At 56.5% G+C, this 23030-nt stretch overlaps 5 protein-coding genes across 5 annotated transcripts; 2 read left to right on the top strand and 3 right to left on the bottom strand.

The window, feature by feature from the left end:
- Positions 1 to 8918: 8918 nt before the first annotated feature.
- Positions 8919 to 10012, top strand: KVR01_006847 (uncharacterized protein; the record flags this gene model as incomplete). Its single annotated transcript, XM_044789626.1, has 3 exons — positions 8919 to 9424; positions 9475 to 9894; positions 9967 to 10012. 3 exons carry the CDS (start codon positions 8919 to 8921, stop codon positions 10010 to 10012), a joined length of 972 nt encoding a protein of 323 aa, XP_044644278.1.
- A 3823-nt stretch (positions 10013 to 13835) lies between these two features.
- KVR01_006597 (F1F0 ATP synthase subunit g) lies at positions 13836 to 14731 on the bottom strand (the record flags this gene model as incomplete). The annotated part of the gene is made up of 3 exons (XM_044786073.1): positions 13836 to 14103; positions 14231 to 14315; positions 14449 to 14731. 3 exons carry the CDS (start codon positions 14729 to 14731, stop codon positions 13836 to 13838), a joined length of 636 nt encoding a protein of 211 aa, XP_044644028.1.
- Positions 14732 to 15213: 482 nt separating this feature from the next.
- Positions 15214 to 19323, bottom strand: KVR01_006625 (ssDNA endodeoxyribonuclease RAD2; the record flags this gene model as incomplete). The annotated part of the gene is made up of 1 exon (XM_044782891.1): positions 15214 to 19323. Exon 1 carries the CDS (start codon positions 19117 to 19119, stop codon positions 15214 to 15216), a length of 3906 nt encoding a protein of 1301 aa, XP_044644056.1. The 5' UTR covers positions 19120 to 19323.
- A 317-nt stretch (positions 19324 to 19640) lies between these two features.
- On the top strand, positions 19641 to 20049 carry KVR01_006891 (uncharacterized protein; the record flags this gene model as incomplete). Its single annotated transcript, XM_044791247.1, has 2 exons — positions 19641 to 19772; positions 19843 to 20049. 2 exons carry the CDS (start codon positions 19641 to 19643, stop codon positions 20047 to 20049), a joined length of 339 nt encoding a protein of 112 aa, XP_044644322.1.
- A 1146-nt stretch (positions 20050 to 21195) lies between these two features.
- Positions 21196 to 22993, bottom strand: KVR01_006852 (uncharacterized protein; the record flags this gene model as incomplete). The annotated part of the gene is made up of 4 exons (XM_044781449.1): positions 22392 to 22993; positions 22202 to 22334; positions 22064 to 22132; positions 21196 to 22008 (listed from the first exon to the last, which is right to left on the bottom strand). Exons 2-4 carry the CDS (start codon positions 22238 to 22240, stop codon positions 21196 to 21198), a joined length of 921 nt encoding a protein of 306 aa, XP_044644283.1. The 5' UTR covers positions 22241 to 22334; positions 22392 to 22993.
- Between the last annotated feature and the right edge of the window lie 37 nt (positions 22994 to 23030).

The following is a 23030-nucleotide window of genomic DNA, read 5'->3' as shown; positions in this document are numbered from 1 at the left end:
GGCTTGTATAGTTTATTGGTTTCTTTGTCAATATTTTGCTGGACTTTTAAGCTTCTAACCATACCGTATCTCAACTGACTAGTGCATCCAACAGAAAGCCTTATAGGACAATCTTGATTTCGCTTTGTGCTCCAACAACGTAACCCATCATCGAGATGTGACACCACCCCTCAAAGGAAGTCACCCCGTGACTATAGGGTTACCTTGGGTGACTGGCACGATAGGAGTCTTGCTATCAGACACCGAGTAGTGATTAGCAGTTGTGGTTACAAAACATTGAGCGCTGGGTGAATGCTACCGAGGACTCGGGTCGTGCTTCACCACATAGGCCATTCGAGACACCAAGAAGCCGGTCCAAGCACGGCCCTGTGGTTTGAGCCGTATATGGCTTGACAACTCAGAGCCAAATTAAAACGTGACAAGAAGTGGGAAAGTGCCAATGGCGAGGAGAAATGGTGGTATACCTCAGGGAAAGTGACCCGGCACGGTGGGAACATGCGGGATTGTGTGTTGTGCTGTGCCGCACGCCAACTCGCGCGAGATGGATGAACAGACAGGATACTGACCAACAACAGACTTGGAACACGGCGTTGGGGAGGAGGTCAAAGTGCATATTCCATGCACCATCCGAGGCGAGGCTAGGCATCTCGATTGAGACAAAAGGACCTGGCATTAGCCTGCTCCATGGAGTTGGAAACCTAAGTCTTGTGTTACCCGAGCGGTTGTATTCATGCCCTCCATCTCACCTGCACACACCACCATGGCCCCAGACGCGGTAGGCGGAACCCGGGACTTTTACCCGTAACATGGGGCGTCAGGGTTCTTTTGCCTTGTTGGCTCTTGCGAAACCCCTTCCTCCCAAACATTTTGAAACCCACAGACGCAGGCCTTGTGTAGATAAGCGACGCACTGCGTCTGCAGCTGGGGCGCATTGTTAGTCCTGCCGCTGGCATTTCCTCTACGCCGCACACCTCCTCTCCTGCTCGGCATACGTCGGTGGAGTAGTGTTCAACGGCACTGCTGTTCGAGTGGGTGTCCCGGGCCCGATTGAAAGGGGCTCGGACACTGGAACCCGGCGTTGATGTGACGAGGGAGGCAATGGTATTCGCGGCGATACGCTCGAGCCCCGGTCTTCAAGTCGTTCCAGAAGACAGCCGGGTTGTTGGTCAGTCCCACCTCGCCTGATCGCACCAGATCTGGGGTTCTTCCGGTCTGCCGGTGAGACGCAGCTAGTAACCAACATCAACGTGGGTATATACCGTGCGATTGGTAAGTAGAAAAAGGACAGTGGGAGGGTCTGTTGGTTGGAAATTGGGGAAATTGAACCGGCCGGTGCTGAAGCTCACTTCTTGATGTAGGTTCTTCACAGGGGTGCTCCTCTGATTACGACCACGCCACAAGGACAAGTGTAGATGAGATCTGATAGCGAGGGCTATAAATTTCGAGTGTGGCAACCATGATCCGACTGGATTTATTGAGGCTTCACAAGAGCCACTTTCTTTTTGCCTTATTTGTCAGGGTCTTGGGGGCCTCGGTTTGAGCCGCGACGAAACCAGATGGGTCCCGCCCGACATTGCTTCCCCCAAAGACAAAACAATCACGTTACTGCTGCTACAGGCAGATCTGTGGGCGAGACGAGCAGCATCTCTGCATTTAATCTGGGCATCTGTGCGGCGCTGTGAGCGACTGCGGCGACGAAGGAAGGATACGGAAGCTGGGAATCAAGGGCGTCTTCCTACGATCTATGAAAAGGCCAGCTGAGATTTCCGCTGGCAGATGATGTAATTTTGCTCCGGGGCTGTCCCGGCAAGACCGAAACCGACTGCTCGGGCCCTGGGAGATGACGAGGCTTTCTGAATACAGCTGAGATGTCGTGGCGGAGCAATGTGCCATAATATAGCCCAGGGAAGACTTGGCCGTCCAGTCGCCCTGTGATCATAATATTTTCCAACCACCATGGGGGAGCTGCAGCCGCTCCGACTGGGAGGCCGCAAACCCGGACCCCGGCCACCTGCTCATGGGTGCGTGAGGGACGGACCCGACAGCTTGGTATCTAGGATTCACACGAGATTGGACTGCGCCGTAAGAGCGAGTCGAAGGCCGCGCCGGCTTGGCGCCCCGGTGCTGGTAGCGGCCGCTCTTGCCAAATGAGGCAACTCGGGGTGCAAGTATGTGACCAACCGTGTGTTAGCACCAACCAAAATGATACCTGCTCCTCCAACGCCACAGTTCGTGTGGAGCTCTTGTCCGGCATATCTGAATTGTCCAAACGACGACGCTGGCGAAACCTGTCCAGGACACTAGCGAAGGATCGCGGGGGCCACGTGCCGGAAACGTCTGGGTCGTTCTGAGAGAGACACTGACTTGCTGCATCAGCAACCTTGCCTTCGAGTCCATGACGCCACGGACGCTACATGTCAGGCCGATAACACTTTTGCGACGCAACGCACGTATTACGGACCAGAGAGTTGCAGCCAACAGGTGATAGATCAGAGTCGCAGCCACCATCACAGAAACGCCATCATTGGCGCCCAGAGCTGGTCGATTGGCTTTCGACGGCAGCAGGCCTGGGGAGGGCACCATTCCTTCAATTTTCGATAAGCCTGACAAGAGTTTACTACTTGTTCATGCTATTTAGCCCAGTCGAGACGGCACAAGAATTGGCATGAAAACGTCTGCAACAGCCTCGGCTTGTGGCGAACCTTTCAGGTCGGGCGCAACGGTTCCAACATGCACAACCGTCGTATTCACCAGCCCGCCTTCCTGTAGTCATCATGTGGTCAAGTCGAAAGGCGGTGTGAGCAGCTTGCTCTGACTGCAGCAACGGAGACGAGGAGGGGAATGTGTCACGAAGACACTGTCAGGATCGGGTCCAGTCCAAACAGATTTCTGCTGAATCACGCAGGTGTGACATAATCAAAGTACTCCGTACAGCCTTGTCCACTGGGTGGCGAAGGTGTAGCATTCAGACACAAAGCCCATCATCTGAGCTGCGAACGAGGCCAAGTCCAACACTGAAGTTCGAGGCTGGGGAGGCCGATGAGGACATCAGATCTGGGCAGGGTGCAGCAAATGGGCCGATTGAACCCGGTAGCAGCTTTGTGTAGAACTGGCCCCGATCCACGCGTGGGGTTTAGGGAGAGGTGGGACAGATGAGCGGGTGTTCACGTTGCTGGGCCACCGGTAGACCTTCTCCGACCCACACAGTAAAAACAAATCGAGGCAGGGAGGGCATGAGCAGCGTGGAATTGAAGTTTTGATCAGATGCCAATCCCAGCCTCCAATTGTGAAAGTTTTCATGTCCATGAGCAAGGCTGCAACGGTATGACTGGCGAGAGGAAGCTCATCCACTGTAAGTTGGGAATATGTAGCAGAATGCTACTGTCTGACGCTGATACAACCAACACCATGCTCGGCAAACTTTAACACCCTGCACAGAATCTCCGGCTCACAGACTTCAACTGCAGAATGCAGCTCCGCGCAGTCAGTGTCAAAGCGAACAATGCTGACGTCCATGCTTCGAATCGCTCGTCGCTGTCCCAGACTCGTACCGCACCAAGCGCTGCGCCCGTAGGCATACGGACAACTCCTTTGGCGAGACTCGTTGCCGCAGCTTGGGAGGCGATCCCCCTTCACCGACATGTTGTTGGAAGATGGACTGCCGCGGAGGGGGCATTGTTCGGGGAACACAAGGGAAATGGCGCGTTATTCCTGATTCAGGCAAATTAGGCGCTACTTTAGCGCACTCTGTGATGATTCGTTTCCGTTGCGCTGGTATCGCACCTGATTCGCTCCTATTTCAGGCAGGGCCCACCCACTTTCCGCGAGCCCCTGTCCGCGGGTCTACCGCCAGGTTCCATGTTCCATCCACTCTTATTCACTGTGCACTGCATGGCAGCCAGAGTCTTCCAACACTCGCAGAATGTTGCAGCCTGGAGGGATTCGCTCCACGTGTTGAAACTGCTCGCGCGGGGCAGTGTGGGACCAAAAGCACGCTTCAAACATCATGATCGACCAATCCGCACCGGTCGACCCTGATGAACATGTCCGTTGGTATGATGTGGATCTAAGCTCTGCCGGTGATGCCCAGGTCGGGGGACCGACCTTCACCAAGACTTGGCTGCACACTGCTATCATTGCCACCAGGAAAAAAAAACACAAAAAAACAAAAAAACAGCGACATTGATGGGTCTGCTCGGTGGGATCTTCGTCGTGCGGCGTAATGCGGCGAACCCGTCCTTATCGCGGAGAAATCGTAGCAGGCGAGTGGTGTCTTGAAGCAGATCGAAGGCAGCGAGCGACCAGGAAGCGGTGGGGATGGTCGACCAAAAAGCCAAACGGGCATTGCCGCGTGGGTCACATCGGAAGCGCAGCAAACAGTTGCATGTTGGCTCGATGGCATTTCGACCATTAGAAGACAGCAGTTCTGCCATGATAGCCATCTACAACGCAGGCGTGGGGCGAGATCTTGATTGGTAAACTGCTTGTCTCATGAGCCCAGCCTGCATGCAGGAGTGGACAAGAAAGGAAATTAACGGGACATCTGACGTGAATTAGAGGCGGCTCCAAGAGCAAGATTCATTCCGGACGGCCCGAGTTCTATGCGGGCTCAGGAGTTCGCCCTGCCGAACTGCCTACTGTCTACTCACGCCAGATCCTTGACGATCCATGCCCGCCCCGAATGCCATCAAAGCTAGACTAGTGCGTTCGTTCCGCTGCACCAATGCGATCTCAACACCGTTTCAAGATGTGGACCGGGACCACGGTGAAGGTCGAAGGTCCTGTTGAGCTGTTGAGCTGCCTCGCCGTGGGGGCAGGCCTATTCCGCCGGCCCGAAAAAGCATCCCAAGGTGAGACGGCACAGTGGCTCGGAGGATCAGGTCACATGCTGCAAGCACTGCTCGCCTTGCAACTGGGCCTTATAGCAGCCAATGCTTTGCATGCCAGCGATGTAGCCGGAGACTGGGGGCGGAACTCATCCTGGTGCATTTCCGTCAAGGCGAGGTGTGTGATCCAAGGTGGAGTTCGTTCCACCGAGCGCGAGACCTTCAGGAAGCACGTCGATGACGACTGGTTGGGGACTCCTAGTGGGTGCCCCGGCAGAGTCAGCAGCCCCTGGGCCACTCGGGAGGGGGTTCATGATGCATAACACGACCCGGTAACGTGGTTCCAACCTTCGCTCAGGCCAATCCGATCCATTGATCTCACTCCAACCCCCCCAGGCGCCACTTAAGTAAGGCAGCGGGTCCCTGTGTGCCAGGAGATAACGCACAAGTATCTCGAGGTATGTGAACATCGGCCAACTCCGTTCCCATGGCGCCAAGGATGGAGATGGCCAAGTAGAAGACAAGACCGATTTATACTCGCGGGCTCAGCAGGAGCAAGAGGTAACTGAGCTACTGGTAGATTCCTATCCGTGGGGTCCAGGCGGGACACTCCATGCATGGCATAAACCTGAAAGCTCAGCAGACAAGAAAGATGAGGGTGGGTGAGTTGTGTCCGAGCCCGGTCAATATCACTCGTAATCGACGAAAGGGGACACCCGTGCCGTCGAGCAGGGCGAGCGTGAGGGCGAGAATGTGCAGTTCTGCCGAGAACAGCTGGTGCTGATCTATGCGGGGGGATCCAGAGCACTGCATCTCAATCCCGGTCAAGTCGAGGCAGAATTTCGGTCATGAAGGGTTCGCCTCGGGCCACGTCGACGGTGCTGCCAGAGTGTGTCTGTCGAGAGATACGACTCGCCAGGAGGCAGACTGTTGGCGAAGAGTAGGTGTTGGTAGCCCGCAGTTCAGAGCTAGACTGCATGTGGTCCAGCCGGTGCTGCATTGACAACACAACATGTCGAAGATGGAGGCTGGGTGTGTGATGCGTGGTGTGATGCGGCGCGACACGATGCGATGCGACAGAGGGAAGGAGGCAGATTTGAGATTATTGAGACAGCTGCAATAGCCAGGCCCCAAGGCCCCCAACACGGGCTGGGCGGGTGCACGGGCCAAAGAGTGAGCAGAGTGAGTGAGCACCGAGGCGGTACGGCGGTACTGCGGGTGTGCCGTGTTGCTGTTGGTAGTACAAAGCAGGGTCGAGAGCAAGTACAGGTACAGCGGATCACCTGGCGGGTACCTGGGTACCGCGGTACTTCAGGAGCCGGCTCCCAGAGGGCTGCGGCCCTGCCGTGGAGGACAGTGGGTTCGACGCTGGGGGGGCAGAGGGGAGGCCCCCCGTCCCGCCCTGGGCCATCCTTGAGCGCAGATCAGAGCCGTCGGACAGGCCTGAGCGACAGGGGCAATCCATGTTGCCGCTGCGCTTGTTGTGCAACCTGGAATGCCCCTCTCTTGTCAGTAACCACCTGAGCATTTGGTTCTGTGAATGTTATTGCCCCGTTGGACGGAGGCAAGGAGGGCAATATTTCCAGGCGGGGGACCAACAGAACCATCTAGGATCAGGACGGTGGCCTCGGCCGTGCACGCCTGACCATGCCATGTCAACCATGTACTTTGTATTGTGCTGCTGCTGTCTGCCAACCTGTCCGCACCTGCCAGGGTTGCAGTTAGTTTCCCCAGGGGCCATGTTCCCTCCCCGCCGCCCGGCACTCATCTCTCTGCAGGCATGGCCGACACCAGCCCAACCGTGCAGCATCTTGATACTCTAAATAAGACGGCGTTTATTAGGCACTGGGACATGGGATATCTGGGCCCCTCCGAGGCTGGGCACGCTGTGCGATGGGCGATGGGCCTACCACCAGCCCTCATATCAGCGATGCAGCCAGCTCTCTCCTGCTGCTCTTGTATCTCTTGTGTCTCTTGTGTTTCTGATGGTGATGATGATGATGATGACGGCAGCTGCTGGTGGTCTTTGTCGTGTATCCTGGGCCCGCATGCGGTGGCCACCCCATGCTCACAACCTGGGAGGTGAGGTACAGGCTGGGCTGGGGTACTTGGGCACATGGGTACTTGGACACACACACGCACACACGCGCGCTGAATGAGCCTGGGTATGGATCTGTAGACTACCTAGGTACCTAGCGTTGTGTTCTGCCGAATCCCATTGTTCTGTCCTTGGCCGGCACAACACGCCCACACACACCCACCTGCCTTGCGGCTTTGTGCCTGTACCTTTCGCATAGTGTCTGTCCCATGGGTTTTGGTTGGTTCTTTGTACCGTTACTCGTGCCTCTTTTCGTCCTCCCCTTCTCCCTCTGGTTCGAGATGCCTCCCGGCCCCAACCCCCCTGGTTGCTGGCTACCTGGCTAGCGAAGTACGTACCTGGCTGGTAGTCTCGGATTTCTCGTGGCCTCTGGGTTTCTGATGTGACCCGGGTGAAATTGACATCACACCTGGCCGCACACACACATGTACGCAGCAGAGACAGGGGCCTGGCCACCCATTCGTTGCCAGGCAGGGGTTGGCCAGCGTTGTATAAAAAATTCCCGATTCTGCTACAACCTCATCCTTGCGCCTGCCCTCGCCCTCTCCACCGCTCGCTCGCAAACACTGGACCCGCGCCTCCAGTGATGACTTAAGTCATCCGGGTCCACCTCACCTCACCTGGTCCTCTTCTGCTTCACCTTGACCTCTTATTCCGGCCTGCCTGGCCCCTTCTGCACCCGCAACCCTTCTTGTCCTGTCTTGTTTCCATCCTGCCCCATCGCCTTCTCGTCCTGGTCAGCCCCGTTCCTTCGACTGGTCTCTTGCTACCGCTGCCTAGCTCACCTCGCCGGCCGACACTAGGACAACCGTCAAGCAACCGTCAAGCAACCGTCAAGAGGCCCCATCTTGACATAAATCCTGACATTTCGCACCGGCAAGCTCTGCTAAGCTCTGCTGTGTGCCACCGACCTTCATTGCCTTCCCCCGCGTCAGGCGCCACCGAGCAGCAACTGCATCGGCCAGCCGCATGTCGATTCCTGTGCAGCCTCGCGTCACGCACCCGACTGCGTCTTTTGCAGTTTCGAATCCCAGCTGGCCCCCGTTGCCTGAACTTGCAAGGTCAGTCTCGGCATCTCCGTGTCCTTCTTTGTTGGTCGTTCTGTTGCGCTGTCGCTCTGTTCTGTCGCCGGCGTCGTTGGGTCGGATCTTCCTCCTTGAGCCTCCGCGTCTTTCGAGACACCGGCCCGTATTGCCCTCGGGCGTATACGAACCCCAGCTGCTGCTTCGAACCAGCCCTTCTCTTTTCGCCGACCCCCCCCCCAGCGCCGAGGCTGCCTCGACATCAGTGGGCTGGGCCTGTTGTTGGGGGATGCGAAGAAAGTTGTCTAGGCTCGGGAACTCCAGAAATGTCTCTACTGGGCCGAGATGGGCATGGCCAGGTCTGTGCGAGTACAGCACGCTACTGTATCTCACCAACATGCTGTCGTTTTTTATTCCCATGCGCACTGCATGTATCTGCCCGATCTGCGCGCCTGCATACCCACACAAGGCTCATCGAATCGAAATCGACCGGGCTGCCCCCAATCCGCGCAGGGGTCAGGTCTAATCCTGTCTCGCCCTACCCGCCCTGCTGCGAGGCTTCGCCCTTCCGTCCCTCGAACCCTCCCACGCCTCCCCTTGCTCTTCATTGCGCCTCGTACTGCTCAGCCTCGACTGTTGTTCAACACTTGGCCCGTCTGCATTTCACCCTCATCCTGCAGCTCAGGACACGTATGCCTAGCATGTGCCTGGCGCCCTCCCAGCCGCGCCCACCTCAACTTCCCACTTCCCCAATCATAGGTCACCGTGTCTCTTCACCCGCCCTTCTCACCCACAAGCACTGATGACACTGGGCCGCTGCTACCTCCGCTCTCCCGGCCTCGCAGCTGCGTGAGGACGCTTCCAGCCTTGCCGAGGCCCTTCGCTAACGGCGTCTCAGGAACATCACGCTCGCCACGCCCCGCTCCGCGCCTGCTGGTCCGGGGGGGCGTATAGCGCCTGTCCGTGGTCGACATGGCGACTAATGGATACACGAATGGCCGGCCTCAGGATGCGCCAGGCCATGTCATGCCTGGGAAGGGCGCATACAAAGAAAATGGGCGCGACTACCAGTTATGGCATCGCGGTCAGTACCTCTTCCCAATCGACGAGACCGAGTTGGACCGGCTGGATGCCATGCACAAGTGCATTCTGGTCACCCGGAACTACCGCCTATACAGCCCTCGGATCATCCTGGACAGTATACCCAATCTGAAAATACTCGATCTCGGGTGTGGGACAGGCATGTGGGCTCTCGATATGGCCAGGAAATTCTTCGGAAATTCACTCGTCCGTGGTGTCGACTTGTCGACAGAGATGCAGGCCTCACAAATCTACTCAAACAACGACTTCAAAGCCATGGATATCGAGGAGCCATGGCCATCCTCCATCGAGAAGGACTACCATCTGATTCACGCACGCATGCTTGCTGGGAGCATACACTCTGAGTCGTGGCCACGAATCTATGGCGAGATTTTCAGGTGGGCAACTCTTCTTCCAGAGGCCTAGGTTACTCACTGACGGGATACAGCCATCTAATCCCTGGCAGTGGCTGGCTAGAACAGGTTGAGGTCGACTGGTATCCTTGCAACGATGACGGGCCCGTCTCGCATCATCTCAGGCTCTGGGCCGAGGAGCTGCACGGTGCAATGGACCAGATGAAGCGCCCTCTGAGGGTCGACCCCAACAGGACCCAGCAGCTGCTCACGGACACAGGATTTGTTGACATAAAACAAGAGGTTATTCACTTGCCTGTCAACGGAGGCTCACTCGATCCATACGAGATGGATGTTGGCAGATGGTTCAATCTAAGCCTGCAGAAGAGCTTCATGGGCCTCAGCATGGCTCCTTTATTCAGGGCCAAGAACTGGAGACCCGAGGATATTTCGCTCCTCGAGAGAGACGTCCTGAATGAGATCGCTGAGCGCAACAACCGCGCATACTGCAAGCTGTAAGTCATGTCAGAAGCCGGCACTTCCGGCCACCAAGGAATTTCTAATCCCCATACCTAACCTCCAACCAGGTATATCTGGACGGCGAGAAGGCCTTCACATCATGACCCGCGATGAAGTGCTTGTTCCAGACGCTGTTTTAATTTTATGGAGCAAGCAATGTTTTCGTGCTTTCAGAGAGCCTCAAACAGAAATCGGTCTCGTTGTTTCCCCCAATCAACCTCTCGGATGGAGAAACAGCACATGCTAGCATGTTGCTGCGGATGGTTTCTCACATGGGTTCAAGAGCCAATGCAGGGCCACCGTGGCCGCGGCCACGGCCGCGGCCAGCTCCAGCCACCACACTTGTGAGGCTACAGGTGTGGTGGGGTGGGCCGGAAGAATCAAACAAACGTTTACCAATGATTTGACGCGCGGTTCTATTTGTTTACAAGACCAGTGCGCGGCAACCCTTTTGTACAGGTCTCGTGGGCTTTGGACATCAGTAAACCCCACCGGCAATCTCCATACCCAAATTCTGTGTCCCACCGCAGCATCTCATTTGGGCGCGCAGCACCGTCAGAAACAGCTTTCGATGACAGCAAGCTCCCTCACTGGAAAGCCAATGATTTGAGTCCAGCACAGCGCCGAGCCCTCTTGCTCTCTTCGCCTGTGCTTTTGCCAGAACTCAAGTCATTGATGTCACTCTTGCCTCTTTCTACGGCGTCCAGGCCACCTCCTTCTACTTGGTGGTACTCAATGCGAACGCGCAGGGCGGATCATTGGGACAAGCATCGGGTGTCTGTTTATTCCGATAAATCGGGCAGGGGCAGTTCTGCTGTTGGTGCTTTCAGCATGCATGAGGTGGGCAATAATGGTGTCAGAAAGGGTAGGAGGTTAGGGCCCAGCCTTTTTGATGGTCAGGTGGTTCTTATTTTGCTCTTGTTGTTATCTCCAGCCGGTCCTTGCAACTGAAGCTCTGGTCGCGTCTTGGGTCACTCTTCAGGCTCCAACATTCGAGTCTGTTGGCTCTACTTCTCAAATAATACACCACGGCATTATCCCATCGAATCCTTGCCCATGGGTCTCTTATCTGGCCTCGCACCGTGACAGAGACCCCATTACCCACAGGACTGTCTTGGTACCGCCGTCCTCCTCGCGTCTCCGACGTCTCATCACACGCCCATATGCTAATACTAGGACAGCGTTTGTACCTTTAGGAGAGGTGCAGACTGTTTCTACGATTGTCCTGCTATCTGAGGTCTGGGGAACGTGCGCTCGGTATTCATCAGAAAAAAATGTAGATGAGCACGGCCGGAGTTGACCAGGTGTTCCGACTGTGACAGACCTGGAGACACGCGTGAAGCTGCACGAATACATACGCCTCGCACCGTTTTTGATGGTGATCCGGCTGCGAGCTGAGGTCTTCCCGGATATGCCGTTATCCCACTCAGTCACTGGCCCAACCACCAAGGTCATGGTTCGAAACATACTCGTGCCTCAACTGAGGAAGGAGTCGCCATGAATGAGCAAGCGTGGACCTCAGATTTTCGATCCCACAGGTGCTCAGCCTGTTGCGATTTGACATCTATACCCTAGGTAACGATGAGTGACAAAAGGCTAAATCGGCACTCCAATCCTTTCCGTACACGCGTCACTCTGGATAGTCAACCAATCTTTCCCTTCCCAGCATGGATAAACCACCTGTCACGACGAGCTCCACAGCCATGCAGTGGTCTCGGGACTCTGAAGGCATGCTTGCTCACAGCGTGCGGCCATGGCTCGTCGATCTATGCCTATGCTTTCTCTCCACATTAGAGTGGTAACGTTGGTGATGGCGAAGCCTGTCTTACTAGACTAGCAATATGAAGTTCCATGAGGATAAGTCTGCTCCTCACCACGCATAGGCCAAGCAGCATGTGCTCACGCTCACACTCGCGCAGAAGCAGAAGCAGAAGCAGAAGCAGACGTAGACGCAGACGCAGACGCAGCAGGTAGGCACACATGCACACGCTTGATCAGGGAAGGATCTCAGTGTCGCATGGTCGACATACGAACACACGCGCATGCAGTTTGCGGACGACGTTACGGCGCACGACCAACCGCATGAGAGCGCCATCCGGACAAGTCCACGTATTAAACCTGCTGCATAGTCAGCCCCAGGCCGGGTCCCACGATATCCGGCTGAGAATAGTAACATCGGGAGAATTCAAATGCGTTCTCTGTGACATCCTGCGCGCTTACACCTTGCACACAGGAGTTCGCCGGCGTCCACCCTTCCCGGCTGCTCTCCACCCGCACTTCTAAAGTTCGACGACGATGTTCTGCCAGCACATCGCCCAGGACGCACGGCACCTAAGCGACGTCGAAATGTGACCCCATATGTGAGTCCGGTGAGACTGCTAATGGCCAACCCCTTCCCGTGTTGAGAACCAACATACTCCAGGCCGCCTGCAGCCTGGCCACTCCATCTCCACCCAAGAGAGTGCTGAACCAGCCAGATGGCTTTGTCTGTCCTACAATACGGTCTTTTGGCACTGTCCCGCCAGAAATGGGGTCCTCGCCACGTCCCTGCCTGCCATCCCTTCTTTACCTGTCTGGTTGCCTATCCCGTATGCATTTTTGCCTCCACCTCCCTGCTGCGGCCATGCCATGCACCCCACAGCACGTCTCGAGTGCGTTCAACCCAGGGGCCGTGTGTACTGCCTCAGTTCCAACCTACCGAAGCGTTCGGATATCATGGCTCGGCTATCCCTGCTTCGGCGGCCGGGCAGGAGGATGAGTATGTCTTGCCTATCGGGGCTAGATACGGCAAGTTACAGCGAAGGCGGCATGTTGGCTGGCTGTGCGGGAGATGTCGATGTCACCACTTCCTCTTGCAGCCTCCCAGTTTTTCACCCAGAGTTACTGCATTCGGTGCACCAGATACATCGGAGGGGCTTGACTGGTGTGCTGTATCATCTGTATAGGATTAGTATTGAGTGGTTGCCAAACCACCGTCGACTTGCCGTTCTGTTTCTTCCGTCAGTCCATCCGCCGATACACTTGTGTCCTTGGTATTTTCAAGAAGACTGGTACAACGGTGGATAGGCTAGAAGATAGGTAGACATTGGTTCGGACGATAAGAGAGCAAAATCAGCAGTTGTCTCCCAGCTTTTGAGGATCATGGAGTGGCCACTCTGGAACCCTTCTGGGAGCAGAGGGGCGGTGATATGGACAGGCATAGACCGTGGACGATGTGACGTCCACGCACTGCAGCAGCCGGTCTCCTCACGTGCTGCCTTCTCACGGTCCTGGTGGACATGCTTGAGAGGGGAGAACCGTAGCACAGGGCCTCCAGGCTTACGTTGTCACGCTGCGGCCGGATGTGACACTGGTGGTACATGATACAAACAGAGATGTATTTCCCCTTCTCTTGACACAAGAAAGATATACAGGAAGGGAAAAGTAGATACACTTGCACACTTTCCCCTTCTCACCCCACTTCGCGAGTTTATGCCAGAGACGGCACAGGTCAAATGCCATTGACCACTCATCGTGCCCCATTGCGTCGCATCAGGAAACTTGTCAGAACGGGCCGAGCTTGCGAACATCGCTGGAAAGGTGAGTGGTCCGGAGGTGTGCCAAGGCAAATCTCCTTCAACCTGGTCATCCGAACCGCCGTCTATTTCCTGATTCTCTATAGCTGGTCAGGTCAACCAGTGTTCCGCCCCCGTTTGATACCACCCACCCAGAGGGCCATTCCAACTTTACACACGCACACAGAAGTACACAGAGACGCAGGCACACGCAACGAGGTGTTCCAAGCTGTCGTGCCTTGTCCTGCCACACGTCGATTACTGCAGGCTATCACCGAGAAGTGCCGGGACTCCCGCACCTACACCCGCACCCCTGTAGCTCCTGGCGACGGGTAACGGGCCTCGCCACACCACGCTCACTTCACGCATTGCACAAGAACAATTTAGTGGTGGCCGTGGCCGGACTCGCCGTGGTATCCAACCAGCTTCCAGCGGCCGATCATCTCGCCAACGGTGAAGAATCCCAGCACCTCGGCGAGCAGCACGCCGCCCCCGACAATCTGAGCCCTGGAGAGGTTCCGGACCTGCTGGACGGCCGAGGCCGGAGATGGGGCGCTGGCGGCGCTGCTGGAGGCGGACCGCAGCAGGGTCTGGGGGTTCTTGACAGCGTTCAACGCGCGGTTGAAGTAGCTCTGGACGGTGGTCAGGGAACTACATCGTAGGCCGTGGTTAGCAGCAGTGCATCACGCGTTGCCCTTCAGGGCAAACAAGAAAGCGAAACCGTCCAAGGCCGGCTCGGCCACGGGGGGATGGAGCAACCAAGTCGCCGGGAACTCACGGTGGCTGCATCTTCTGGCCCTGGAAGACCAGCTTGCTCAGCTCGAGGCCAACTCTGCTGTAATAGACGACGAAGGGGACCTGGCCTAAAAACACGCAGAAGCAAACAAGAGTTAGCGCGAATTCTCATACGGCGGGCATCCGGTCCCTAGGCAGTGACATGGTTGCCCGGGGTCATCCAGCCCCTTTGCTACCCGCCAGGTGGGAGGAATGACGTACGCTCGACGAAGCCGACGAATCTCCCCGTGCGGCCGCCGACCTTGCTGAGGGCGTTGGCGGCGCCCTTGGCGGCACTGGCGGCGCCGGCGAGGGCGGGCCCGGCGGCGGAGGTGACGCGCGACAGGCCCTGGGCGGCCTTGGACTGGACGTTCTGGGCGGTGTCCTTGGCGGCGTCGGCGGCCTTCTTTGCCTGTGCAGAGGCGGCATCGGTGGTCTGGAAGCGGCGGGCGGCGAAGCGGAGGTTCTGCCTCAGGAGAGGGCGGGCGACGACGGCGGACGACATTGTGGCGGACGGGAGTTGCCTCTCGGGTCTGCTGTGGACCGGCTGTGGTTGTGAGCTCCGAGGAGAGGTCAATTGGCGAGACAGAGAGGCGGGCCCCCTGGTGGTGGTGATCGAAAGGAGTGTTTCGTCGTGTGGTTGACTGGCTGGAGGCGAGTCGGATTGAGGCCGTGGCGATGGAGGTTGAGAGCGCAGCTTTTGGATTACCGGCCACCCTGCTGCAGACTTGGGAGCAGGGCCGGGGCGAGGTGCGTGCTCGTGCTGCGAAAATTCCAATGGAGCTCGGAACAGAACGGGCTGCTGGTCCTGGCGAATCAGACGCCCCCAATTCGGAGCTACGGTGGGTCTGGTGGCTACGTAAGCAGCACGACGGGTACGTACCCTTTTGGCCCAACATACCTGCTGTGTACAACAGATCAACTACAGTATTCAGCCCCATCTAACCTGCTCCCATATACAGACATTTCTTTCTCTAGTCCTAGGGCCTACTTCTTGGCCTTTTTTCCTTTCGCCTTTCCCCGACCTGTATTTTGGGAGCCAGTCTTCCTGGCGGTCCCTGGCATGTCCTCATCAACAAAGTCCTCATCGCCGGCGTCATCGTCTTGGCCGTCTCCGTCGCTCTCGACAACAGCTGCCGCCCGAGCCTTACGCTTTCGTGTTTTCCCTGCGCTGCTCCCCTGAGCTGTCCTTTTCGGCCCTTCCACTGGCGTGCCGTCACCAGATTTGTCTGGCTCTGCCGCCATAGCGCCGGCACCACTGACGGCACCACTGACGGCACCACTGACATTGGCTCGCAGCCGGCCCACTGCAGCCGCCATTCTCTTGCTCCCAGCTTGCCTTTGCCTGGGCGCAAACGCCTCCTTCGCGCCCACGCCCACACTCCCCTCGAAATACCTGGTGATGTTGCTCTGCGTGCCCTCCATGTCCCTGCGGTTCACATCTCTGATGACCGGCACGAGCACCTCGTCCGTCCGCTCCGGGCTCCACCCGATTGTCGCCATCAGGAACCGCCGCAGCCCTTCCAGGTCTGGCGCACCCCACTGGAACTGTTCTGGGTTCTTATCGACATCCGGGTGCAGGTAGGCGTCGTAGACAGCCGGGCTGGGGAAGCTCGGCGGCAGGAAGAGCTTGGTGGCCTGGCTCTTGCGAAATTTCTTCCGGAAAGAAGAGTGCGCGTCGGCTTCCTTTGGGCGGTTGGCATCCTGCTGCACTTCGCTCCACCATTCCTTGAACTCGGCGAGACCATCCCGGCCCGGGAATTCGGACAGGATCTCCACAGCCGTGACTGGCCCGATCCCCGAAAGGCCTTCGGTGTAGTCGGACCCCAGCAGTTGCGCTATTGAGATGAGCTGGTCGCGGGAGAGCGACAGCTCTTTCTCGAGGTCGCCAGACAGGTAGCACTCGACAAACTTGTTGCTGTTGAACATGTTTTTGTAGACTCTCGTACCGCCAAACAGGAAAATGTCAGAATCGTCGGTGACAATACCATCGACGAGCCCGAGATGTACCAGCTCGGCGCATTGAGCCTCTGCTTCCATTGGTGCTGTTATGTATGGTATGCCAAACAAGCGCAGCAGGGCTTGGCATTCCGTCACCATGATTTGCGTGACCTCGTCGGCGTCGCGCCTGTCTTTCTTTTGTTGGTTTCGTAGTGCTCGCAGCTCCCGCTCGTAGTCTTCTTGGTTCTGGTAGGCCGGTTTGTTGTTCAGCTGGCTTGCGAACCGAGCATGCTCTTCAGCCTCCTCAGCCATCTGCGCCAAGAGCTGCTCTTCCTCGGGGTCACTGAATTCCTCGTAGTCGCCGTCAGAGAAGATGCCATCGTCATCCGCTACGGGTGGGTCGGCTACTGGCGCAAGGCCTTCGACCATCTCCTGCTGAGCTACTGGTGGTGTTGAAGGCGCGGCATCCTGGAAGCTGATTTCTTCGCTTTCGGCAGCCTTTCCGGTCGGTGTGGACAGACCAGCAACTTCCGACTGCTCTTCCGACATCCCAACGTCTTCAAACACTATATCTTCGGCTTCGCCACTGTCTTGCTCCTGTATCGGGGGTGAGCTTACTGTATGGCGTTGTTGCGGTAACTCGACATTCTCAAAATCCATCTCAGATGACGGAGAACGGGCTGTCCGGGACTGATCTACACCACCCTCGCCATTTTGACTGACTGTGTCTCCTGAGTCTGCCGCTGGGGCTGCTGTCGGTACATCTTCAGAAGTGTCCTTGTCAAGTGACGGTAGTGTGACTGTAAAACCGCTACCTGTGGATGATGCCTCATTCATGCCCTGAGTCTTGAGGGGGGCAGGCCTGAGTGGCGGCGCATCGACAATCTCAAAGCCGTCATCGTCGTCGGATGATTCAATTTCGACGATTTCATTCTGTCGCTTGAGGCGGAGACGCTCTTCTTCCTCAGCTAGCCGCTGATCCTCATCATTGACCACTGTCTCGATTTGTCGCTGCTTCTGCATTTTCTCCCGAATGTCTGACTCGTCATTGATCATCCACGGAGGCAGAGGCTGCGGTGCTTTGTCCGCGCCAGCTCCTTTCTCGAACCCTCCCTCAAGGCTCTTGTCCTTGAGATGACCTGCATCTTCCAAACTTGCCAGTTGAGCATCTCCAACCGACATCGGGTCAGGGACTTCGATTTGGAAGCCACCTTCGGACTCAAAGATGTCTTGTAGGCTCTGATCTGGGTTGGATTTCGGCGGAGGCTTTTTCTCGAATATCGAGCTCCTCCAATTCAATTTCTCAAAAGGGAGAGGCCCGTCGAATGGATTCTTCACATTTGGACGTATCGGCTCAGTCGCCTTCGGCTTCACTGCGGACTTTCTCTTCCTTGCAGCCCTTAATGCTGCTTGCAGGTCTTCTTCACTGTCGCTGTCGACGCTTTGTCTTCTTTTTGGTACGGATGCATTGGCTCGGTTGTTGATGATATGGGCAACCATGCTGCCGGCTGTGGATGCGATAGGTTGTGGTCCATCCACGGCCTTCTGCTTCCACTCCGGGACTTGCACGTCTTCGAGATGTTCGTCACCCCGGACTGCCTCAGGCTCCTTGCCAGCACCATGCTGATTTCGAAGGGACATCTCAATCGCTCGTGCTACGTCTTCCTCCTCGTCTGCCGCGAATTCCTCCTCGTTGTCTTGGGCCACGAACAAGTCATTGCTGGCTTCGTTATCGTCCCCGAAGAGAGACTCTGAATTCTGATCCAAGCCGTCCTGAAATCGCACTCTGTGGCCTCTAATCTTCGGTAGACGGTTCAGGCCTTCTATAGGCACGTCTTCAAAGTCCTCGTCCTCCTCTTCGTCTGCATCATCACCCTCGTCTTTTGCCTCGAACTTGAAGTGCAATTTGTCGACATCGATCGGCTTGTGAGCTTCGCCCAAGTCTTTCTCGGTGCTAACAACACCCAGAGCCCATCCACCATCAGCGTTTTCGTTCCTTACCAGGATGTATTCTCGATTTTTGTCTCCGGCAACTCGTCCGCCGCCGGTGACTGTCAGGTCGCCCCCCATGTTCATCTCGAACATTAGCCTCTGCGTAAGACGATTGCGCTCTTGGACGCGCTCGACCTGAAACCTCGAGAAGTCCATGCGATTAGGAAACATGGTTCCTAACTGCTCTTTGCTTAGTCCCATCCTGAGCCGGCTCCGCAGCCGTGCTGCGTTAAGGATGTTGTACCGATCTGCGGGTGGCAAGCTCTTGAAAAAGTCGCCGTCAAAATCGATCTTGCTGAAGTCGTACAGATTGACATCTTCACCGTTGTGGAATTGTCTCGCATAGTCCTCCAGCTCCTCGACGCTCATGATTCGAGGATCCTCCGGCTTGCCCATCTTCTCGATGCTGGTCCCCAATTCCGGTAGGTGGTACTGATCCTGTCGAAAGAATTTCCTCTCCTTTTTGCGCTCCTCTTCAGGTTTGAACGCCTCATCGGCGTAGACGATATTGCTCATGTCGGGCAGCTCCTCCGTCGGGACCGCACCATCCTCCTGGCTAGCATCCCTTTGTCGCTCTCTCTCCTTACGCTTCTCATCCTCCTCCTGGGCGATCCTCTGCATCTGTACAGCCAGCAACTTCCCTGCGGTGCGCACGGCATCTTCACGTCTGCCCTCCCTGCGCCTGCGGCGGCCTTGTAGGGTGGCGCGCTTCAGGGCAGGGGCGCCACCGTCAAACACGAAGATGGGTTTGATGCCGAACCACAACAACTTGCATATTCTCCGGAAGAAACCTACTACATGGCTGTTGCGAAGGGCATTTCCCTCTTTGTCGCGCACTGCTTTGAGGAACTGGTAAATCCAGATGGAAGCATCTACGGCGAGACGCTTGCGGTTCAGTGTTGCAAGATTGGTCGGCCGAGCGCAAGGCTGTACGACTGTCCAAAGCCCGTTGACTCCCATTGTGTCGGTGTTCCAGGCCTCAAGGGATCGAGTGGGGTGCGAGGAGTTGAAGGTGACCTTCGGGAGATGGGTATGGTGTGTCTACCTGAGGGGTCCTTCGCAACCTCGTCAGTCCCATGGTAGCTGTATATCAAACCATCACCGGAAGTAGAGCTGCTTGTCAATAACATGGAGAGGAGTGAATAAAGGATCGCTCGGTCTGACTCCTCCCAAGATGGTTGGACTTGATTCCAAGGGTCCGAGAGGCGCATTCTGGGCGCGCGTTCTGGGTGATAAGCGGCTTATCGCCCCACTCAAATGCCGTCATCACTCGCGAAGCACCCGCCCCGTCACGGGACGGGAGCGAAACGGAGCTCCATCGGTCGACTCCGAACTGCAGCCCTTCATCCTCGACCGCGAAGGCTCCACCTGGCTGCCGAGGACCGATCTCGACGGGCTCGTAAATCCAGGGTCGCAAAATACGATTCACCGCCGCTCGTTCTCGTCACAGCTTCTTCAAGGGCCGAACCAGACATTGGACGATGTCGGCCTCGGCTGAAACGATGGACAAGGATGAAGCACGAGGCTTCCTCGAGTCTCTGCTCAACAAGCAGCTTCGCATTCACACAACAGACGAGCGCATGTTCTGGGGAGAATTCAAGTGTACCGACCCAGTAAGCTACACCTCTTCACTATGCCAGTCCTTCTGGCGTCTGGCGGTGACATGCGGCTGACTCGTCGTAGGACCGGAATATAGTTCTCGCACATACCTACGAGTATCGCCAGCCCTCGCCCGAACAGCGAGCCAAAGCAGCAGCTGCTTCCAGCGCGGACGCCACGACTATCAAGATGGAGCTGACCCACCGCTATCTCGGGCTTGTCGTTGTTCCTGGGGAGCATATCACGCGCATCGAGAAGGAAGACTTCGCTAGCCAGGTGAAGAGGGGGTGACAACATGTCTGACCCCAGGCGACAGGAAACGACGGCAACCAATGCTGAGTTCTGTGTAAAGCGTCAGGAGCATGGGTAGCCAAACCCACCCACCCATGATTATTCCAGGAATGGGGGTATTCCTGCTTTTCTACTACGCATCCGTGCCAGCAGCATCTGCCAGCCGGCTGTCGAAGTTAGAAACCTTAGCTAAGGTCTTAAGCATCAAACCTACGCCTTGAGGACGTGGGTGCATCCATTTTCCTTGTGGCTGACTATCGACGCAGTGGAGGAGTTTATAATCACGACATTACGCCCAGTTGCACACACTATCTAGACGATCTGCCTCAGTCACCCCACCCTGGAGCACCCCAAGAAGGCGCTTTGAACCAGCAAATTTGCGGACCCCAACCTGACTTCGTCACGTCTGAGTTTATGCGTCTATCCATTACAAAGGACATCACGGATCTTGACAGCACGAGCCTCTGCAGCCACAGGCTCAAAGGCTAGCGGGAAGCGATGAAGTGCCCGCGCAACATACCTGTTAACCGCTTTATCTGTGTCCCTGTTCATGTTCTCTTTCCCCAGGGGAAGAACAAGCTTACGAACAAATCGGTCGGCCTAGGCTGCGGTACAGGATGCGCCTCTTTTTGGGTCAATTCGCCATGAGCGTTGGTCGGGTTGGACTTGATGTGTTTTTTTTTTGGGGGGGGGGGGTGTGTGGTTGGCGTCGTAAGGGCCAGTCCAAAACCACTTCCTATCTTCAAGCTCGTGACCGGCGCAGATGAATGTTGTTGGCGTGGAGTGGTTTGATGAGCAAGGGGCAGTCTCTTCTGACGCTCGTGGCTCTGAATTCAATGCTCAGCCACCAGGAACGCTCTATTTGCTCATTAGGCTGAAGAATTGAACTGGAATTGCATATACGCCAAAAATTGATACCGAAGCAATCATGAAGTGAACCCAATCACGCCCCCGGCCCCCCCTTTCTCCTGCCGCAAAATTACCACCTGCGATCCTGAATTTTCCAGCGCCTTCGTTCGTGTATATCCCAAGTCCAAGACCATGAGTTATCTGAGCCCCAACCCCTCAAGCCTTGGCAATTAAGAAGTCGCGTCATTGTAAACATTACACTGTAGATTGGGCCCTGGCCGGCTTCTGCCGGCTAGATTAAGCTGCAACGGCCTCCTGGGTGCGGCCACGGTGCTCCCCGTTCAGACCATTATCGCTCTCTAGCAGGTCGTCCTCCTCCTCATCGTCCTCCTCTTCATCGTCATATTCACCCTTGTGCTGTCCTGCTGGTACCCAAGAGTCCCGGTCATTAAGCGGGACATCTTGGTTTGATAGATCATGGCCTTCGGACCTGGCCTTGATGTTGTTGCGGCGGCGGGTTGACAGTGTACGGGCTCTAGTGGACAATTTGGAGGAGACAGCAGCCTTCTGTGTAACCCAGTTGGTCAGGGCATCCTCGCAGTCCTGAATGATGGCTTTGCTGGCCTCGTATCCATCGTAAGCGGCACGCGTCTCCCCAGGCGTCACGGGCGTGTCGTCGATTAGCTCCAGGAGATGCTTGCCGTACCCAGCAATGATGGCCACTTTTTCGCAGTGCTCCCGCAGAGCGTCAAATTGGTAGGTGTAGGCCGCCTTGATCTTCTCCCGCGTGATATTGGACAGCTGCGCCTCCGCGACCAGAGACTCTGCCTCAGCGCGGACGAGTTCTTGCTCCAGGACGACAATCTTGGGGGAGTTGGGCTCCTTGTACTTCAGCTGCGCGATCTGATCGGTGATCTTTTGCTTGCGGTCGCGGCTCGGCTGCACCGAGGCCTCGATGTTCCGAATGCTCTTGATGGTCACGCGATACTGGTCGTAACGGTCGACGTACTGGTCCTCAAGCTCGCCGATCTCGTATATTAGGACGCCTAGCTTATCCGTGACGTCGGAAACGTCCTCGTCGCAAGCCTCGCCCCAGATGGAGAGTTGTTGCTGTGACCCGAGTTAGAAGCGGCAGGAGTATCCGTCAGGGTGGCCGGAGACGTACAGCAACTTCCATGCGTTCTTTTGCGACGGTCTCCAGGCTGCGCATGACATTCTTCTCCATCTTAACGAGCTGTGACAGCTTCTTAGCTAGGTCTGGGCCGAAAGCGCCCGCGGTCTTTCCTCGGAGGGCATGTCCTACTCTGCGGGTCAATCGCGACTCTCTTCCGTTTTGCGCCATCACGATACCACACTGCTGGGGAAAGGTACGCACCAAAGCCGCCACGGCCGAAGAGACGGCCTGACTTGGTGCTCGAGGCTGGCGGTGGAGGATTCTGGTGACACGGCGATCAGGCTACAGTTGCTGATGGTGCAATAGGGGTGGGACTTACCTGGATCTGAGAGGCAGTCGGCGCCCTCGTCTGGCGCATAGAATAGGTGCGATGCATGATGGGCCTCTCCGCTGATACCAGGAAGGGAAGAAGTTGTTGTTGACAGACTTGTGTGGGTATGGGTGTTGATGATTGGCGTCACAACAAACCAAGTCCACGTGGGCCGTCCGGAGAAAGATACAGTTTCGGTGGTAGCAAAGCAGGGGGGCGCGGGAAAAGCTGGGGAGGCTCGGGAGTAAATAGTGGAGGTGAAGGAGACGGGGAGGCGAAGATCAGTCGGGAGAGGTCGAGGCTGAGATGGTAATTCGTTGGCGGACAATGGCAAAGCTGAAGGGCCACTGAGAGCCCGGAAGAGACGGCCGACGTCATAACCGGACTGAGAAGCAGTGCTAAGGGATGCTAGTCTGCCAGAGGATGCTAAGGGATGGTCTTAGCTCCCTTTTGGGAAACGCCCCGCTCGCAGCGTGGCACTGAGAGTTCGAAACCGTGCACACATTGCCTGTTTGGGATGGGCCAACCTGGGTGGTTCTGGTGGTCTGCTCAGTCTGTTCAGTCCATGCACCTTTTGGCAAACTGGAGACCACGGGAATGTTTCATTCAACCAGCCGCTGATGCCAAAGTGCTGGGGGGGGGGGTGGC

The sequence above is a fragment of the Diaporthe batatas genome, assembly GCF_019321695.1.
Source record: "Diaporthe batatas strain CRI 302-4 chromosome Unknown Contig00007, whole genome shotgun sequence".
NCBI classification, from domain to species: Eukaryota; Fungi; Ascomycota; class Sordariomycetes; order Diaporthales; family Diaporthaceae; genus Diaporthe; species Diaporthe batatas.
Note: the sequence above shows the minus strand (reverse complement) of the source record. Positions and strands in the feature narration are given on the sequence as shown.